The sequence below is a fragment of the Macaca mulatta genome, chromosome 4 (assembly GCF_049350105.2).
Source record: "Macaca mulatta isolate MMU2019108-1 chromosome 4, T2T-MMU8v2.0, whole genome shotgun sequence".
NCBI classification, from domain to species: domain Eukaryota; kingdom Metazoa; phylum Chordata; class Mammalia; order Primates; family Cercopithecidae; genus Macaca; species Macaca mulatta.
The window spans coordinates 139929132-139950263 of NC_133409.1; the positions used below are offsets into that span (position 1 = coordinate 139929132).

General features: G+C 43.9%; 1 protein-coding gene across 2 annotated transcripts; it reads left to right on the forward strand.

The window, feature by feature from the left end:
* On the forward strand, window positions 1-11813 carry MRPS10 (mitochondrial ribosomal protein S10). Of its 2 annotated transcripts, none has more exons than XM_028847574.2 (7): window positions 1-60; window positions 3661-3725; window positions 3816-3885; window positions 6083-6219; window positions 7493-7601; window positions 9555-9644; window positions 10128-11813. In XM_028847574.2, exons 1-7 carry the CDS (start codon window positions 13-15, stop codon window positions 10209-10211), a joined length of 603 nt encoding a protein of 200 aa, XP_028703407.1. In that variant the 5' UTR covers window positions 1-12; the 3' UTR covers window positions 10212-11813. The 2 variants fall into 2 exon arrangements, with proteins under 2 accessions (XP_028703407.1, XP_028703406.1); XM_028847573.2 differs by having other exon boundaries at window positions 3813-3885; window positions 10128-11708.
* Window positions 11814-21132: the final 9319 nt, after the last annotated feature.

Here is a 21132-nt window from a genome sequence, read left to right on the forward strand (position 1 = left end):
GGGACCGACAAGATGGCGGCGCGGACAGCGTTCGGGGCCGTGTGCCGGCGCCTCTGGCAGGTACTGGATGGGCTAGGGAGACTAGGAGAGCTGACCGGGATAGTTGCCTTTAAGTTTCCCAGCCACCAGCTGCTCTGCCCATCAGAATTTTTCCTGATATTTATCCCTCACCTCGCGCCGTTTACAGGAAAGTGACGAGAAAGGGGCTGGTTTTATCAGAATTCTCTCCTGGAATTAAACATAAGTTAATGAGTCCAGGCAAAGATAGGAACAAGAATAATCGTAGAATGTCAGAGCTGGAAAAGATTTTGTACTTTCTATGTTCCAAAACCCTTCTTTTACGTTTGCAAAATAAACTGAGGCTCAGAGAAGACAGGAAATTTGCCTCGCGAAAATTAAGAGGCTGAGCTGGTGCGAGATCTCAAACTCTTCCCATGGAACTAAATTGAGATGCTTTCCTGGCATCCAGGTTTAGAGGAAGGTCTCAAGCCAAAGGAGTGGGTTAGATATCCTCTGCACAGTTATTTGGAGGAGGAGCAAAAACTTTTCAGCAGCGGTTCTCATGCTTTTTGGCCTTGGGACCGCTTTACACTTTCGGAGTTGAGGACTCCAAAGAGCTTTTGCTTTTGTGGATTTTAGCTATCTATATTTAGCTTTTTGGAAAATAAAACTTAAGAATATATATTGATTTAAAAGTAACACTCATTACATGTTACAACACTTTATGAAAAATATGTTTTCTGAACAAACGAGTAAGGAGCAGCAATGTTTTACATTTTTGCAGCTCTCTTTAATTTCTGGCTTAATAAAAGCTAGATTCAAATCTGCTTCTGTATTTAATCTTTTTCTATGTCACACCTCAGGCTGTCACGGGAAAACTTCACTATACACTAGTAAGAGAATGAGTGTAAAAGTTGTAAGTAACATCTTAGTTTTATGAAAATAGTTTTGATTTCCCGGACCCCCTGATAGTGTCTGAGAGACCCCACAGACGTCCTCAGACTACAGTTTGAGAACCACTGGTTTTTGTTTTGTTTTGGAGACGGAGTTTCGCTCTAGTCGCCCAAACTGGAGTGCAATGACACGATCTCGGCTCACGGCAACCCCCGCCTCCCGGGTTCAAGTGATTCTCCTGCCTCAGCCTCCAGAGAGGCTGGGACCACAGGCGCCCGCCACCGCGCCGGGCTAATTTTTTTGTATTTTTAGTAGATGGGGTTTCACCGTGTTCACCAGGATGATCTCGATCTCCCGACCTCGTGATCTGCCCGCCTCGGCCTCCCAAAGTGCTGGGACTACAGGCGCAAGCCACCGCGCCCGGCCTAGACTCCCACTTTTAAACGCAGAGGTTTATAAGGCTGGGCGCGGTGGCTCATGCCTGTAATCCCAGCACTTTGGGAGGACAAGGCGGGTGGATCACTTGAGGTCAGGAGTTCAAGACCAGCCTGGCAAACATGGCGAAACCCTGTCTCTACTAAAAATACAAAAATTAGCTGAGTGTGGCAGTGGGCCCCTGTAATCCCAGCTACTCAGGAGGCTAAGGCAGGAGAATGGCTTGAACCCAGGAGGTGGAGGTTGCCGAGAATGCTCCTCTGTACTCCAGCCTGGGCAACAGGGCAAGACTGTCTCAAAAACACAAAAAAGCAGAGGTTTTATAGTGGGAGAACGTGACTGAGAAGTGTAATATTCTTGCTCCTCTTGCACAACTTGATTGTGGAGTCACTGGTATAATTGTTGGGAGGGAATTTTCTATGCAGTTCTGTCTGAAGAATGGCACATACCTCTTACCACCTTGTATTGTACCTGATTTCCTTTTTCCTTTTCTTTTCCCTTTTGTTGCAAAGAAGATTATAGAGTTATGATTTGTCTCTATCTTGAGTAAAGAGAGGAAGGACAATAAGAATAGGCTTTGAAAACGTGGCTAGGTGTTGGTTCGCTCCTGAAATCCCAGCACTTTGGGAGACTGAGGCTGGAGGATCGCTTGAGCCCACGAGTTCAAGGCCAGCCTGGAAAGTATGGTGAAAACCCATCTCTACAAAAGTACAAAAAATTAGCTGAGCCTGGTGGCCCGTGCTGTACTCCCAGCTACCCGGGAGACTAAGGTGGGAGGATCACCTGAACCTGGGAGGTCCAGGCCTTGATCATGCAACTGCACTCCAGCCTGGATAATAGAGTGAGACCCTGTCTCAAAAAAAACCCTGAAAAAACAAACAAAAACATACTTAGGTGACCATCAGTTGTATTAATGAAACTTCACTTATGCTAAACCTTTTTTTTTTTTTTTTTGAGATGGAGTCTCGCTCTGTCACCCAGCCTGGAGTACAGTGGCACGATCTCAGCTCACTGCAGCCTCCGCCTCCCAGGTTCAAGCGATTCTTCTGCCTCAGCCTCCCAAGTAACTAGGATCACAGCCGTGCCACCACCATGCCCGGCTAATTTTTGTATTTTTAGTAGAGACAGGGTTTCACCATGTTGGCCAGGCTGCTCTGGAACTCCTGACCACAAGAGATCCACCCATCTTGGCCTCCAAAAGTGTTGGGATTACAGGTGTGAGCCACGGCACCTGGCCTTATTTGCATCTTCATTGTGTTTTTAAGGATCCTATTGTGTTTCCACTTTCTCAGGTTACACTTTAAAATCTCAGGAAAGTTTACAGGAAAAAACAGTTAGCTGTTATGTTATATGCAGTAGTATAGCTTGTTTCCTAAAACTGGAAAGTCATATTCCACCAGGGGGAGCTGAAGGTAAAGGATTTGGAAATGTGGGTTTGTTGTAGCATGTGGCACAACATGCTACAACATGTTGGGTATAAGTCACAGCTCATATTTCAGTTCATTTATAAGCTAATTATCCCAGCCAAGCTAAGAAATATGCATGCTTTAAAAGATGTATGAGGCCGGGCGCGGTGGCTCAAGCCTGTAATCCCAGCACTTTGGGAGGCCGAGACAGACGGATCACGAGGTCAGGAGATCAAGACCATCCTGGCTAACACGGTGAAACCCCATCTCTACTAAAAAATACAAAAAACTAGCCAGGCGAAGTGGCGGGCGCCTGTGGTCCCAGCTACTCGGGAGGCTGAGGCAGGAGAATGGCGTAAACCCGGGAGGCGGAGCTTGCAGTGAGCTGAGATCCGGCCACTGCACTCCAGCCTGGGCGACAGAGCCAGACTCAGTCTCAAAAAAAAAAAAAAAAAAAAAAGATGTATGAAAGCATCAAAAGAGGGGTACTTTAGAATTTTTATTCCAACTCTTAAGTTATAAAAACAAGATATTTTATTGCTTAAAAATATTCAGGCAAAATAAGTATTTACCGAAGTACAATTAATTTGTTAAAAAAAAAATGGGAAAATAAAGTCACATTTTTTTCTTGATGTCTACATAATTCATAGCTTTTTAAATGTGAGAATTGTTTTTTTTGAAAAAGTTTTTATTCCTAAACTTTAAAATAGAGATTCTCTAGTATTTTGAGACTGCTTTTTTATCATCAACTCTACCATTGTCCTCCTTAATTTTTTTTTTTTTAATGAAATCTAATTTGGCCATTTTAGTTACCCCAGTATCTTCATCTGAAATAATGAGGTAACCCTTTAGTTTTTAGTGGAAATTATGAATGGTTTGGTAGTTGACTTTAATTCTAACACATGTCCTACTTTTTTTTCTTTAGGGATTGGGGAATTTTTCTGTAAACAGTTCTAAGGGCGATACAGTCAAAAATGGTGGCTTTCTTCTGTAAGTAAACAATTGGATGTGCTAAACTGAACAAAATAGGTTATTGTGCTATTTTACTTAGGTTTCTCTTTTTTTCCCCACACATAGCAGTACCAATATGAAGTGGGTACAGTTTTCAAACCTACATGTTGATGTTCCAAAGGATTTGACCAAACCTGTGGTACGTACTCCCTGTTCCTTGGTATAAGGAGCTACATTAGCAATAGGTTTTCCTTATTATTTCATTGGGGTTTTTTTTTCCCCAAACACTCTATGAATAAAAAAATTTTGTCCTAGAATACTGGCAAATGCACAATGCATATATTCTTTTAACTCCCTGGATTGTGTAATCTTCAGGGTATCAAAGTAAGTTCTAAAAGAATAAATTATTTACCCCCAAATAACTGTGCTAATTAGCAGTCTCTTGCTTTTAGCTTGGCATAATGGAAGAGTTGTCAGAATTTGTGATGTAGAATACTTGATGTTATGTTATGGAAAAGTATTTTTCTGGTAGCCTTCAAGTCTTTGTTTTCATTTTGTGTGTTGAGCCTGGGCCTGGACGGTGCTTTATTGTTCACAGTGTGAAAATGCATTAGCACAAATAATAAACATCTAGAAGGAACTCGGTAACCCTGTAGAAGCTATGATTTCATCAATCCAGTTTTTTGTGTTACTTGTAATTTTTAAAAATCCTTCCATTTCCACCCCTCAAAAATATTAACAGTTTGGGATTTTACAGTTCTAGACATTTGTCTGTAGGTACTTATTTTGTCTGTGCACATGTCTAGTTTACTGCTCTTTTTTTTTTTTCTATCTTTTAATAGATACTGGATATTTATTTATTTATTTTGAGACAGAGTCTCGCTCTGTCACCCAGGCTGGTGTGCAGTGGCATGATCTTGGCTCACCTCAGCCTCCTGGGTTCAAGCAGTTCTCATGCCTTAGCCTCCCGACTAGCTGGGATTACAGGCACGCACCACCATGCCTGGCTAATTTTTGTATTTTTAGTGGAAATGGAGTTTTGCCATGTTGGCCAGGCTGGTCTCAAACTCCTGGCCTCAAGTGATCTGCCTGCCTCAGCCTCCCAAAGTGCTGGGATTACAGGCATGAGCCACCACACCTGGCCAGTACTGGATATATTTCTATGACAGTACATTTAAGCCCCAGTCGGCAACTCACATGCCTGCAGGAGCCAGGCCTATAAGAAAAGGTTGCAGAATTGGCATGGTGTGCCACTGTCTTTATAAGCAAGACAGCAGCCACTTACTGTAGCCACTTGTTGCCCTGTGGGAAATCAGACCTAGTGATGCCAGCTTGTCTAAATCTTCCAAGCTAAACTGAATCCAGATGTTCTTGTGAAATCTTCTGATTTTTAATATTCCTAACAAATTCAAAGTATCTTTTAACACCCTGTAGGGATCAGTCAGAACAATATTGAGGCTATATTCCCCCTTCTCATCCCTCAACTCATGACACAGGCTATCAGTATATTCTGTTCTTCCAACAACTCTTTTTGGGGTAATTGAGAGTGGATATCTAGCTTTCTGGCTAGTAAGTAAATCTCCTTTCAGGAGTGAAGTGATTTAACTCTGAATCATCGGATTAGTAGTATAATTTACTGGTTTAATGGATGAATGAAATGAAGGTAATTCACCTCTTGGAAGAAAGTCAGAAGTGTCAAACCCATTATTTCTGAGGTCTTTAGGTATTAGGGTGGAAGAGGTAGAAGTTATAGGTACAGTCAGCATCATATCATTTTAATTAGAAATGAGTAATTTGTTTATTAGGGCAGGCAAAACATACATGAATAAAACCTAATAAAAAATATGAATAGAACTAGCTTGGCTTTGTATAATAATGTTTTATAATTAATAAGCGCTTTAATCTGTGTTTTCTTATTTTTTTCTTAGAGAAATACTGTGGGCTATAGCATAGGTTTACCCTCTTTAATATGTGAGGAAACCAATGTGCAGTGAGATGAGATGATTTGCCTGTTGTCCTTCAGCTACCATTAGCAGAGTTTAACTCTCAGTCCAGGTCTTCTGACCAGGCTCTTTTTATTAGGAGACCCTGAAATCCTTTCTCATTGTGAATTTGAAGCTGAATAATTATTTTAAGTTGGAAAGTTCCTTTAGTGATTTTATAGGTTGCCTTGAAAATTCTTTTGATTCACGCTGTATTTTAACAGATTTTGAGGCTCATTGTCCAGATCTGAACATGAAAGTATCTAGACACTTCAGCTAACAGTGCTGTTACTCAATGTTTTTTTCCTCATTTATTAGTAAACTCTGAAGTTTTTCAATTGAGAGTAATGTGTTAAATTTGCTAGTTATAAATATAAGAGGAACTAAAACTGAAACTTTTCTTTGGGATTGTAGATAACGATCTCTGATGAACCAGATACATTATATAAGCGCCTGTCGGTTTTAGTGAAAGGTCACGATAAGGCTGTATTGGACAGTTATGAATATTTTGCTGTGCTTGCTGCAAAAGAACTTGGTATCTCTATTAAAGTGTAAGTATGGCCTTTCCTGATCTGACCTGTTCGCTGCTATAATATGATCATCCAGGAAAGTAGTGCTCATCCCAGGAAGGTCTGAACTCTTTTTTTTTTTTTTTTTTGAGACAGAGTCTGGCTGTGTTGCCCAGGCTGGAGTGCAGTGGCGCAACCTCTGCTTCCTGGGTTCAGGCAGTTCTCAGCCTCCCGAGGAGTAACTGGGACTACAGGTGCACGCCGCCACACCTGGCTAATTTTTTGTGTTTTAGTAGAGACGGGGTTTCACCATGTTGCCCAGGCTGGTCTTGAACTCCTGAGCTCAGGCAAATTGCCCGCCTCGGCCTCCCAAAGTGCTGGGATTACAGGCGTGAGCCACCATACCTGGCCCAGTCTGAACTTTTAAAGTAGGATAGAAACTCTTGGTGGGTAGAGTTTAAGCTTGTCGTATGTTATCCTAATCAGGATCATGCCTTCCTGCCCACTGGAGTTTTTAAATACTAGAATGAGTAAACAAGGAAAATGAAAGAAATCCTTTTTCTAGAAATTGCATTGATGTAAGGAGACTCAAGAAGGCCATGTTTCTGGGATCTCCATGGAGCAGGGAGGTAGAGTGGGTGAATGAACAATCGTTTTAGACCCTTTGGATGTGATGATTTTGGGCTAATATATCCATTGTTTCAAATCTTCCCTAAGAAACACCACTCACCCAGTAATTTCTTGCTTGAACAAGGTAAGCTTCAGATAGCCTTGGAGTCACTGCAGAGTCAAGCATAACTGTCTCCTTTGTCTTGTCATCTGCTCCTTCTGCTGTTGAACAAGGCCCCATCTGGGGCTTTGGCAGTCTGACCTTCTAACAAAAACAGAAGGCCACAGTTTCCCAAAATAGACTATAGTTTTGTTATTTCGATGTATCTGTAGATTTTCCTAAAACAACAGACATATAGCAGGTGTTATAACTGTGTCCACCACACTAGTGCTACTCTTCACAATTCATATGTTTGGTCAATAAAAGACTAAAGGGTGTAAAAGCAGCAGGTGTGTGTGTATGCATGCGCACTTGACATGCCAGGGCTTATTTTTGAGCCTGTGGGAAAAAGCTATTGCTGTCTGCAGTGTTTATTTTGGCCTGAGTTTTATGTAGCAGTTGTTGTTCCAGATGACAGTTTTGGCAAATGGAAGTCTGTAAATGGTACTTAATGCCTATAATTGAGTGTGAGTCTGACCTACAAAATTACGGAATTATGCTTTGTTATCATAGTGACTCAGGTTTTGTTTTGTCCATTAATTTCAGACACGAACCTCCAAGGAAAATAGAGCGATTTACTCTTCTCAAATCAGTGCATATTTACAAGAAGCACAGAGTTCAGTATGAAATGAGAACACTTTACAGATGTTTAGAGGTGAGTGTATTTGAAAAATTCTGACATTTTTGAAATACCAGAAATTCACACCAGCATATAACTTTAACATTGACTAGATTGACTTCTTTCAGCAAGCCCATGTCTGTTGGTTGTACAGAAGGTAAATATCTTTTAGTGTTTATGGAAGTGTCATGGTAGGAAAAGTAAAATTAAATGAAGCCATCCTTTAGAGTAGTGCGTACCTTAATTCAGGAATGCAGATTATGCCAAGATAGCATTGGAATAATTTTGCTCATATTTCAAAAATTCTAGTTAAGTTTTTACACAGTTCTAATAACTGTTTCACATACTAGCTGGATTTTCCATGTCAGTGATGCACAGCATTAGATTTTTCATTCATCTGTTACTCATTTGTGCTTCCATTAGTGCCAGCACAGTCTTGTGCTTAAGGAGAGCATGGGTTCTGGAGTTAGACTGCCAATGCCAGAGTCCAAATTCTGGCACTTGACAGCTGTGTTACATGTACCTCAATTCCTCCATCTATAAAATAGGAATAATAGTGGTACCCATCTCAAAAGGTTAGTGTGAGAATTAGAATGGAAAATTTATGTAAGCACTCAGAATACTTTGATCACATAGTAAGTGATTGGTAAATATTAAAACAAGCACTCATACATCTTTTATATGGGAAGTACTGTACTAGTCATTGAGGGCACACATATAGTAAAGTCATGGTCCCTACTCTTTTTGAGATAGAGTCTCACTCTGTCACCTAGGCTGAAGTGCAGTGGCACAATCTAGGCTCACTGTAACCTCTGCCTTCCAGGTTCAAGCAGTTCTTCTGTCTCAGCCTCCCTAGTAGCTGGGACTACAGGTGTACGCTACTGCGCCTGGCTAATTTTTGTATTTTTAGTAGAGATGGGGTTTCACCATATTGAACAGGCTGGTCTTGAACTCCTGATCTCAGGTGATCCACCCACCTCGGCCTTCCAAAGTGCTGGGATTACAGGTGTGAGCCACTGTTCCTGCCCAGTCCATACTCTTAAAAAGAAAAACCCGCCGGGCGCGGTGGCTCACGCCTGTAATCCCAGCACTTTGGGAGGCCGAGGCGGGCGGATCACAAGGTCAGGAGATCGAGACCACGGTGAAACCCCGTCTCTACTAAAAATACAAAAAATTACCCGGGCGCGGTTGTGGGCGCCTGTAGTCCCAGCTACTCGGGAGGCTGAGGCAGGAGAATGGCATGAACCCGGGAGGCGGAGCTTGCAGTGAGCCGAGATCGCGCCACTGCACTCCAGCCTGGGCAACAGAGTGAGACTCCGTCTCAAAAAAAAAAAAAAAAAAAAAAACCCAAATTTTATCCACCTGTGTCTGAGGGCACCATCTCTCATAGTACACACAGAAAACCTTATACTAACTGTATCTTATAATCTAGTCCTTTTGTCTTCAGTTGTTTTGTGAGCCTCTTGAAAGTATACTGCTTTGATACTATGCTTGCCAACGGTGTTCCATGGAGCCCAGGTTTTAAGGCAGCTGCATTTTGGAAGAAGAGGGTTTCTGGGCCATGTTGCCCCCATGCCATCAACCAAAGGAGTCATACTTTTTTTTTTTTTAATTGAGATTTTACATAAGATTCTTTAGGGGAGGCCAGGCGCAGTGGCTCACGCCAGTAATCCTAGCACTTTGGGAGGCCAAGGCGGGCGGATCACTTGAGGTCAGGAGTTCGAGGCCAGCCTGGCCAACAACCCCGTCCCTACTAAAAATACAAAAAAAATTAGCTGGACATGGTGGCACACACCTGTAGTCTCAGCCACTCGGGAGACTGAAGCAGGAGAATGGCTTGAACCCAGGAGGCAGAGGTTGCAGTGAGCTGAGATCACATGCACTCCAGCCCGGGCGACAGAGTGAGACTCCATCTCAAAAAAAAAAAAAAAAAAAAGGTGTGCTTTAACAAACAGCATACATGAATCATTTTCATGTTTGATGTTTTAGTTAGAACATCTAACTGGAAGCACAGCAGATGTCTACTTGGAATACATTCAGCGAAACTTACCTGAAGGGGTTGCCATGGAAGTAACAAAGGTATAGCTTGAATTTCTACCTCTTTCAGCTGGGGCAGTGGGGCATGGTTCTGTATTGTTGTTTTGATACACTGCAACCTGGTCCTGGCCCACTGAGTAGAGTTTGCCCTAACCTGTGGCAAACTGGGAGACAGAGTTGCCACAGTGGTTGGGGGCTATCCACCCTTTGCAACAGAATCCTGCCATTTCAGCCCAAGTCCTCCGTGAACCACCTCTGAAGTTCTCCCTCCTCAATATTAGTTGTCTAGACTTGGGGATCCCATTAAGTGGCAATCCATGAAGATCATTGAGGATCAAACAGATTATATATGTGAGAGTGTTTTGTAGACCATCAAGTTTCCTTCTTTCCATTTCAAAACCCTATAGAAAGACTAGGAGGATAAAAGAAAAAAGTAAAGAGGATTTGACCAAATTAATAAGTCTGATTTATAGCCAAAAAGTTCTTTTAAATCCACATTATAGTTTTGTTTCTCTCTTTTTTTAGACACAGTTAGAACAGTTACCAGAACACATCAAGGAGCCAATCTGGGAAACACTATCAGAAGAAAAAGAAGAAAGCAAGTCATAAAGCCTCAGGGAGGCCATTTGTGCCTGAATTTGGAATGAGGGTGGGCCAGATGAGTATGTTTAAGCGGAGAGTGCTTCCAGCTGAGATGATTTGAGTCTGCCTAACTGTTCCATTGAGTTCTTGTGCCTTCATCAGCTGAGAGCAGGGAATGGCACTTTTAATGGAAGAACCACTTTTATCTGTTCTTTTTATACATGTCATTGTTTCAGTTCTGATTTCAACAAACATGAGCAAACCACTTTGACTCAAAGTGGAAAGTGAAAATTCTATTTTGTTATGCTACTAGTGTTCAATTATTAGTTTGCACCATTTTTAATTTATGTCAGTTGATGCATCTGAAAATAAGTGCTTGAAGTGTTCACACCCTTATTTTTTTTTTTTTTTTTTAAGATTCCTAGAAGGAATCTTTGGTTAATTCAAATTGAGCAGTTAAAGTTTTTGGTATCTACCTTTGTGCAGGCTGGCATATGCTAACTTGGGGGTGGTAACCAACCAGTTTTATCTCATTTAAGCATTACATTTTGAAGACTGTGAATATACTTTACAGCAGATCAAACACATTTATGGCATGCATTGACCTCTTCTTGGAGCCCAGAATTTTATAGAGTTGCCTACCAGGGTTACTGTAATGGAATTTATGATCTTAAGAAATTACTAGTTATATTATTTATCCTATGATTCATTCATTCAATAAGATTTTATTGCATAAACTTTGCATCCAGCACTGTAGTAAGTACCCAAAATTGAATAGAAATAATGGCTTTTGAAAATTGCGCAAAGCAGGCCAGGCACAGTGGCTCACGCCTGTAATCCCAGCTCTTTGGGAGGCTAAGGCGGGCGGATCATGAGGTCAGAAGTTTGAGACCAGCCTGACCAACATGGTGAAACCCTGTCTCTACTAAATATACAAATATTAGCCGGACGTTGTGGCGCATGCCTGTAATCCCAGCTACTCAGGAGGCTGAGGCAGGAGAATAACTTGAACCCGGGAGGTGGAGGTTGCAGTGAGATGAGATCACGCCACTGCACTCCAGCCTGGCGACAGAGCGAGACTCTGTCTCAAACAAAAAAGAAAAGAAAATTGTGCAAAGCATAGATAAAATTTTTTCTTTATTAAGCTTCTCACTGATAAGCCTTCTTTCTTTTGGTAAATGTCACTCTGTTAGGAGATGTCTGCTTTTCCGTGAAATGAAATAGTGGCTAAAGCCCTGAAAGAGGCAAGACTACAATGGGCTAAAACAGTTGGTATAGCAACCCCAGAGAAGTGCTTCATTTTCTTTTTATAGTAGAAGCAGGTCCATGTCTTTTGTGGTTTCCTTCACATCTTTGGAGTAGTTATGACTTCTCAGTTTTTCCCTCCTTAAACTGCATTGCCTGTTCTCTTTTCCTGACATGCTATCAGGTATCAGTGTGTTGAATACATGCTGCTTGTGTATCAGACTTACGTTACTGTCATTACCATTAGAAGAATTACAGCCTTGTGCCCCATGACCTTCAGCTCAGTTGTTGACTGTCATTCATGAACGCCTAAAGCATACTTACACCAGGTATAAGCCTCAAGATCAAGAACTAGTCAATAAAACATGAGCAACATAATGGTAACTATGTGTAGCAAAGCAGCAATTTATGACACATTGTCATCTGAAGTAATTCTTTAAAAATAAATATAGACCCGGCCAGTCGCAGATGCTCAAGCCTGTAATCCCAGCACTTTGAGAGGCTGAGGCAGGTGGATCACCTGAGGTCAGGAGTTTGAGACCAGCCTGGCCAACATGGTGAAACCCCGTCTCTACTAAAAATACAAAAATTAGCTGGGCATGGTGGTGGGCACCTGTAATCCCAGCTACTTGGGAGGCTGAGGCAGGAGGATTGCTTGAACTCAAGAGGTGGATGTTGCAGTGAGCCGAGACTACACCACAGCACTCCAGCCTGGGTGACAACACTTTGTCTCAAAAAAATTAAATAGGCCGGGCGCGGTGGCTCACGCCTGTAATCCCAGCACTTCGGGAGGCCGAGGCGGGCAGATCACGAGGTCAGGAGATCGAGACCATCCTGGCTAACACGATGAAACCCTGTCTCTACTAAAAATACAAAAATTAGCCGGGCGTGGTGGCGGATGCCTGTAGTCCCAGCTACTCAGGAGGCTGAGGTAGGAGAATGGCATGAACCCGGGAGGCGGAGCTTGCAGTGAGGCGAGATCGTGCCACTGCACTCCAGCCTAGGTGACAGAGCGAGACTTGTCTCAAAAAAAATAAATAAAATAAATATAAATCCACACCTAAACTTTTTGGGACTTTTTTACAGACACTATAAATCACTTTTATAGTGATTTATAGCATGATGTATGCATGCTCACCTCCAATGACTTCTATATGAGCTCCTTCAAAGGTGTGTGCATCCGCTTCCAGCTATTTCAGACCAAATTAACCTGTAAACCAAAGTACTTAGTTTAGGACTTCCAATTACATGTTAAAACCTTGGCTTAAGATAAATAAGCAAATGAACTACATGTGCACACATGCACTTGGGAAAAACTAGCAGTATTTCTTTTTTTTTTTTTTTTTTAAAGGTGGAGTTTTGCACTGTCACCCAGGCTGGAGTGCAGTGGCGCGATCTCGGCTCACTGCAACCTCCACCTCCCAGGTTCAAGCGATTATCCTGCCTCAGCCTCCCAAGCAGCTGGGACTACAGGCATGTGCCACCATGCCCAGCTGATTTTTGTATTTTTAGTAGAGATGGGGTTTCACCATGTTGGCCAGGATGGTCTTGATTTCTTGACCTCATGATCCACCTGCCTTGGCATCCCAAAGTGCTAGAATTACAGGCATGAGCCACCGCGCCTGGCCCAAAACTAGCAGTGTTTCTTTGACAAAAGTATTTGGCATATTTGAAGCCCACTTCTTGATATAAACAAAGTTGGCATGAAGTACAGTACTGAAAAAATGTTATAAACAAAATAGTTTCTTAGCTTATCAGGATATAGCTATCCTGATAGGCTGAGAAGATTTTTGGTTTTCTTTTGTTGGTTTTAAATTAGGCCTCTGAGTAAAATGCATATCCTGAAAATTAGAATTAATGCCTGGCTCACACTTTCTGTCCATGGTGGGTGTGGGAGATGGTGAGAGAAGAGTGGATTTGATGGTATATATTGGTGCAAAAGTAATTGCAGTTTTTGCCATTAAAAGTAATGGCAAAAATATAGTATGAACCTGCCAGGAGTGGTGGCTCACGCCTGTAATCCCAGTACTTTGGGAGGCCGAGGCCAGCAGATCACCTGAGGTTGGGAGTTGGAGACCAGCCTGGCCAACATGGAGAGACCCCATCTCTACTAAAAATACAAAATGAGCAGGGTGTGGTGGCGCATGCCTGTAATCCCATCTACTTGGGAGGCTGAGGCAGGAGAATCCCTTGAACCCGGGAGGCGGAGGTTGCGGTGAGCTGAGATCGTGCCATTGCACTCCAGCTTGGGCAACAAGAGTGAAACTCCGTCTCAAAAAAAAAAGAAAAACAGAATGACCCAGAAGGCAGGTAGGAAGTGAGATGATCTTTTTTCTTTTTCTTTTTTTTTTTTTTCTTTTGTAGAGACAGAGTCTTGTTCTGTTGCCCAGGCTGGAGTGCAGTGGTACAGTCAAAGCTCACTACAGCCTCGAAGGGCTCAAGGGCTGTTTCCACCACAGCCTCCCAAGTAGCTGGGACTAAATGTGTGCACCACCACACTCAGCTAATTTTCTTATTTTTTGGAGTCGGGGATCCTGCTCTGTCGCCCAGGCTGGAGTTTAGTGGCATGAACACAGCTCACTGCAGCCTTGATCTCCTGGGCTCAGGTGATCGTCCTGCCTCAGCCTCCCAAGTAGTTGGAACCACAGGCATGCACCACCACACATGGCTAATTTTTTAATATTTTTGTAAAGATGGGGGTCTCACTTTGTTGCCAAGGCTGGTCTCAAATTCCTGACCTCAAGTGATTCTTCGGCCTTGGCTTCCCAAAATACTGAGATTACAGGCATGATCCATCATGCCCAGCCTATATTTTCTTCATAGGAAATACAATCACGTTCTGATCTAAGAGTCTTAGTGTAACTACAGATGTCTGGTAAGACAGACTAAACTAGTTCAGTACCAAGTTTCAGTGCTTTGAAAGAATGGCATATATTCCTGGCCCTATGACCATTTAAACATGCCACAGTGAATACATAAAGCAATCATTTTAAATTATTAGTCTTGGCTGGGCACGGTGGCTTACGCCTGTAATCCCAACACTTTTTGGGAGGCAGAGGTAGGCGGATTATGAGGTCAAGAGATCGAGACCATCCTGGCTAACACGGTGAAATCCCGTCTCTACTATAAATACAAAAAATTAGCCGGTCGTAGTGGCGGGCGTGTGTAGTCCCAGCTACTTGGGAGGCTGAGGCAGGAGAATGGCGTGAACCCAGGACGGGGAGCTTGCAGTGAGCCAAGATCATGCCACTGCACTCCAGCCTGGGCAACAGAGCAAGACTCCATCTCAAAATAAATAAATAAATAAATTATTAGTCTAGTTTCTTAACATTTCTAGTTGTCTGCAACCATCCCTGTCCTACATTACATTATTAAGTTAGTTCTATTACAATACTAATGAATAACCTAATAGAGCAAACATGGACTTTGGAGTCAGACAGACATGAGTCAGATAAGAGTTCAAACCCACTGACTGCTGTAAACTTGGGCAAGAGATTTAACCCTGTCAGGGCCTCATTTTACTCATTAGTACGGTAATAATAAGTCTGTAGGAAATAATACCTACATACTTACATTTGACTATATTTAATACTCCAGCTTAGTAAGATTGGAGTATTCAATAACTGATAAAGCACCTTGCACAGTATTGAGCAGGTAACAGACATTCAGTAAATGGCAGTACCAATCTGATGATAGTTAGATGCTTGTGTGCTATACTGTTCAAGAACCAGCTGGAAAAGACCTCAGATTACCTCCAGGGTAGGGATAACATTTATCTTAGAGTTCTTGTTTTTTTTTGTTTTGTTTTGTTTTTTGAGACAGAGTCTCACTCTGTCACCCATGCTGGAGTGCAGTGGTGCGATCTCAGCTCACTCACTGCAAGCTCTGCCTCCTGGGTTCACTCCATTCTCCTGCCTCAGCCTCCCGAGTAGCTGGAACTACAGGCACCTGCCACCATGCCTGGCTGATTTTTTGTATTTTTGTTAGAGATGGGGTTTCACTGTGTTAGCCAGGATGGTCTCCATCTCCTGACTCGTGATTCGCCCACCTTGTTCTCCCAAAGTGCTGGGATTACAGGTATGAGCCACTGCGCCTGGCCCTTAGAGTTGTTTTTCAGACAGGTCTGGCTCTATCACCCAGTCTGGAGTGCAGTGACAATCTTGGCTCACTGCAACCTCTGCCTCCTGGGCTTAAGTGATCCTCCTACCTCAGCCTCCTGAGTAGCTGGGACTACAGGCACGTACCACCACACTCAGCTAATTTTTCTTTTCTTTTTTCTTTTTTTTTTTTTTTGGAGAAAGGGTTTCGTCATGTTGCAGGCTGATCTCAAACTTGTAAGCTCAAGCAATCTGCCAGCCTCAGCCTCCCAAAGTGCTGGGATTATAGGCATAAGCCACAGCACCCAGCCACAAACCAAAAATCCTTTGATGTTTATTAACACACTAAAGTACTTACCGTTGTCCTCATTTTACAGGACAGAAAACCAAGGCTTAGAGAGTTGTTATTTGCCCACTCAGTCACCCTTTCAGCTTACAGATAAAGCTGTTAGTGACAGGGTCAGCCCTAGAACCTAATTTGTAAGCAGGCTATGAGGTACTCAAATATCCACATACTAAATTTATGCAGAATATTCAAAGCTAAATTCCAGCTTTGTTCATCTCTCACATTACCAAAATGTACTCATTTCATCTAAAGCAGGGGTGTCTAATATTTTGGCCTCCCTGGGCCACATTGAAAGAATTGTCTTGGGTCACACAAAATACACTAACACTAACAATAGCTAATTTAAAAAAAAATATCATGAAAGAAAATCTCATAATGTTTTAAGAAAGTTGGCCGGGCGCGGTGGCTCAAGCCTGTAATCCCAGCACTTTGGGAGGCCGAGACGGGCAGATCACGAGGTCAGGAGATCGAGACCATCCTGGCTAACACAGTGAAACCCCGTCTCTACTAAAAAAATACAAAAAAATAGCCGGGCAAGGTGGCGGGCGCCTCTAGTCCCAGCTACTCGGGAGGCTGAGGCAGGAGAATGGCGAAAACCCGGGAGGCGGAGCTTGCAGTGAGCTGAGATCCGGCCACTGCACTCCAGCCTGGGTGGCAGAGTGAGACTCCGTCTCAAAAAAAAAAAAAGAAAGTTTACGAATTTGTGTTGGGCTGCATTCAAAGCTGTCCTGGGCCGCATGCAGTCTGCGGGCCTCCAACTGGATACGCTTGCTCTAAAGCAATTGACTGAGAGGAAAAATTAATGAATAAAGGCAAGAAGCAAGATTTAGGTGGTCCCACTGCTGAGACTGGTCCTGAGGGAGGGGGCAACACAAGAGTTTAGGCGTCAGCAAGGGGAATCCAACTCAGTCACAAGAACACTCGGATGGAGATGATTCACAGTGAGGCTTCAGGTCCAGCCTGACTAGGGCTCAGAAGACATGGGTTTGTCGCTTTTAAGCATTTCTTTGCCCCTGGAGCCAGGCTTATGACTGACTGCCTGCAATCCCCAGGGCTCTCTTTCCAAATCCCCTGCTCAATTCCTAACCCTGCCCTCCTTAAATCCTTTCTATTGTTACTTCAAGCTCTCATTTCTCTCTATGGATTCTTAATCCTCTTTATTTTATTTATTTTATTTTTATTTTCATTTATTTATTTATTTATTTTTGGAGACAGGGTCTCACTCTGTTCCCCAGGCTGAAATGCAGTGGCACAATCTCGGCTCACTGCAACTTCTGCCTTCCAGGTTCAGGCGATTCTCATGCCTCAGCCTCCTGAGTAGCTGGGATTATAGGTACCTGCCACCACACCCAGCTAATTTTTATATTTTTAGTAGAGATGGGGTTTTGACGTGTTGGCCAAGCTGGTCTCAAACTCCTGACCTCAAGTGATCCACCCACCTCAGCCTCCCAAAGTGCTGGGATTACTGGCGTGAGCCGCCGCGCCCAGCCAGATTTTTAATCCTCTTTAAAATGATATATTTATAACTCAGTAGCTCAGCGACATTTATTTATAGGGCAGGTCATGGGCAACTGACCCACATGAAAAGCCAATTGAACCTTACATTCCTCAGCCAGAGGCTAAATCAGTTTATATTTCACTCATAAAATTTATTAACTTGGGCAGAGATACTGTCCATTAATCAATCTTCAATGTTGCTTAAATAGGACGGAGCCTGGCCAACATGGCAAAACCGCATCTCCACGAAAAATATAAAAACTGGTTGGGCGTGGTTGTGCTTGCTTGTCGTTCCAGGTGCTCAGAAGGCTGAGGCACAAGAATTGCTTGAACCCAGGAGATGGAGGTTGCAGTGAGCCGAGAGTACGCCACTGCACTCCAGCCTGGGTGACAGAGGGAGACCCAGTCTCCCTGTCTTAAAAAAAAAAGAGAAAGGGCCGGGCGCGGTGGCTCAAGCCTGTAATCCCAGCACTATGGGAGGCCGAGACGGGCGGATCACGAGGTCAGGAGATCGAGACCATCCTGGCTAACCCGGTGAAACCCCGTCTCTACTAAAAAATACAAAAAACTAGCCGGGCAAGGTGGCGGGCGCCTGTAGTCCCAGCTACTCGGGAGGCTGAGGCAGGAGAATGGCGGGAACCCGGGAGGCGGAGCTTGCAGTGAGCTGAGATCCGGCCACGGCACTCCAGCCTGGGCGACAGAGCGAGACTCTGTCTCAAGAAAAAAAAAAAAAAGAGAGAGAGATGGATGGGAATAATACCACCTTCACACCAAGCCAGTTGAGATGCTGCTGTTACAGAGCCATGGCTGCTGATGGGCATGTGTTATCTTAAGGTGTGTTGAGATGGGTAATTGGAAATTAATGGGCTACATAATCTTCAAGGCCTCTTCCAGTTCTAAAATCCCATTATCATTTTTATCTCAACAAATACCTGCTAATCTAGACACTAAACAGAGTCAAAGAGGAATTGCCTTGAAAAATGAAGGAGTAATAGCTCACATTAATTCAGCATTGACCGGCCGGGCGCGGTGGCTCAAGCCTGTAATCCCAGCACTTTGGGAGGCCGAGACGGGTGGATCACGAGGTCAGGAGATCGAGACCATCCTGGCTAACACGGTGAAACCCCATCTCTATTAAGAAATACAAAAAACTAGCCGGGCGAGGTGGCGGGCGCCTGTAGTCCCAGCTACTCAGGAGGCTGAGGCCGGAGAATGGTGTAAACCCGGGAGGCAGAGCTTGCAGTGAGCTGAGATCCGGCCACTGCACTCCAGCCTGGGTGACAGAGCGAGACTCCGTCTCAAAAAAAAAAAAAAAAAAAAAAAAAAAAAATTAAAAAAAAAAAAAATTCAGCATTGACCATGTGCCAAGGACCTTGCTCAGTTACTCAACAAGTATTTGAGTTTCCTGTACATGCCAAGCACTGTTCTAAACGCTGGGAATTCTGGAATATATGTGGTAAAGTCCCTCTCCTCAAAGATCGTAGACTCTAGTGAGAGAGATAGATAAGTAGAGAAAAAAATAAGATAGTTTCAAATGCAGTTAAGTACTGTGAAGAAAATAAAATGGAATAATATCAGAATTACTTGAGTGGCTACCTGAGGGGGAGTTGGGAAAGTTCTCTCTGAGGAGAGGAGAACGCTGAGAAGGAGGCAGTGGTGTTAACATCTGGAGGAAGAAGCCGGGCACAGTGGCTCATGCCTGTAATCCCAGCACTTTGGGAGGCTGAGATGGGTGGATCACCTGATGTCAGGAGTTCAAGACCAGCCTGGCCAACATGATGAAACCCCATCTCTACTGAAAATATAAAAAACTAGCCGGGCGTGGTGGCAGGTGCCTGTAATCCCAGCTACTTAGGAGGCTGAGGCAGGAGAATCACTTGAACGCGGGAGGCGGAGGTTGCAGTGAGCCGAAGTCGTGCCATTGCACTCCAGCCTGGGCAACAAGAGCGAGACTCCTGTCTCAAAAAATCTGGAGATGGCCGGGCGCGGTGGCTCACGCCTGTAATCCCAGCACTTTGGGAGGCCGAGGCGGGCGGATCACAAGGTCAGGAGATCGAGACCACGGTGAAACCCCGTCTCTACTAAAAATACAAAAAATTAGCCGGGCGCGGTGGCGGGCGCCTGTAGTCCCAGCTACTCAGGAGGCTGAGGCAGGAGAATGGCGTAAACCCAGGAGGCGGAGCTTGCAGTGAGCCGAGATCGCGCCACTGCACTCCAGCCTGGGCGACAGAGCGAGACTCCGTCTCAAAAAACAAAAACAAACAAAAAAAAAAATCTGGAGGAAAAGCAGTCCAAGTAGGAGGAACCATAAATACATGCAAAGACACACTGATTCTATAAGGAGTTTGGTGTGTTTGCAGTGTAGTAAGACCATGAAGACAGAAGTAGGCAGGGGCTAGATCATGTAACGCATCATAGGCATGGGGAGGAGTGTGGATTTTATTATCAGCAAATGGAAAGCTAAAGGAGGGTTTTGAGCAGGAGAGTGGCAGGATCTGCTGTATGCTACTGTGGCTGCTGGGTAAAAGAGGGGTGACAAGAGAGGGCAGGGAGACCAGTTAGGGATCTGCTGTGGTGGACCAGATGAGATGATGCTGGTCTGGGCGAGAATGTCGGGAATGGAAGTGAGGAGAAGTGGTTTAATTTAGAATATAGTTTGCAGGAAGAGCTGATTAAATGACCTACTAGTAGATTGAAGTGAAATCTAGAGGAAAGAGCATTCAAGTATAACTCCTGGGTTTTTGCCTAAGCATAAATGGCAGTGCCATGACTGAGGTGGAGAAGAGATAAGGTGGGACTTGGGAAGGAAATCAGTAATTTGGTTTTGGCCTTGCTAAGTTTGCAATCTGAGTATAGATGTCCAGTAGGCAGTTGAATACATGCATCCGGAGTTCCTGGGAGAGGTCCAAGCTGAAGATACAAATTTGGAAGCTGCTGGCCTGTAAATGGTGTGTAATGGCATGGGAATGAGTGAGATCATCTAGGGAGAGAGTGTGGGTAAACAAGGGAAGAGTACTGAAGACAAGCCTGGAAAGCTCCCAGCTTTTAGAGATTTGGTTAAAAGCAAGAGGTGCTAGCAAAGGAAATGAGCAATGAGTGAGGTTGGAGGGAAATCAGAGGAGGGTGGGTCCCTGAAACCTGGAGTGTTTGGAGAAAGAATTCAGTTTGGTGAACTGTAATGAATCTGCGGCAGGTTAGGTAAAAAAAGTAGATAATTTGTGACCACAATAAAAGCCATTTCTGTGAAGTGATGGGGATGAACATCCAGTTGGAGTAACTTGAGGAGAGAATAAGAGATTAAAAAAAAAAAGAGAGGGCCGGGCGCGGTGGCTCAAGCCTGTAATCCCAGCACTTTGGGAGGCCGAGACGGGCGGATCACGAGGTCAGGAGATCGAGACCATCCTGGCTAACATGGTGAAACCCCGTCTCTACTAAAAATACAAAAAACTAGCCGGGCGAGGTGGCGGGCGCCTGTAGTCCCAGCTACTCCAGAGGCTGAGGCAGGAGAATGGCGTGAACCCGGGAGGCGGAGCTTGCAGTGAGCTGAGACCCGGCCACTGCACTCCAGCCTGGGCGACAGAGCGAGACTCCGTCTCAAAAAAAAAAAAAAAAGAGAGAGAATGCAAAATAGGTTTGAGAATGTCCCAGTTATCTATTGCTACCTCAAAAAACACAATACTTAGTAGCTTAAAACAGTGACTCTGCAGGGATAGCGTCTGCTCCATGTGGTATCAGCTGGGGTAGCTCAAAACTGGGGCTGGAG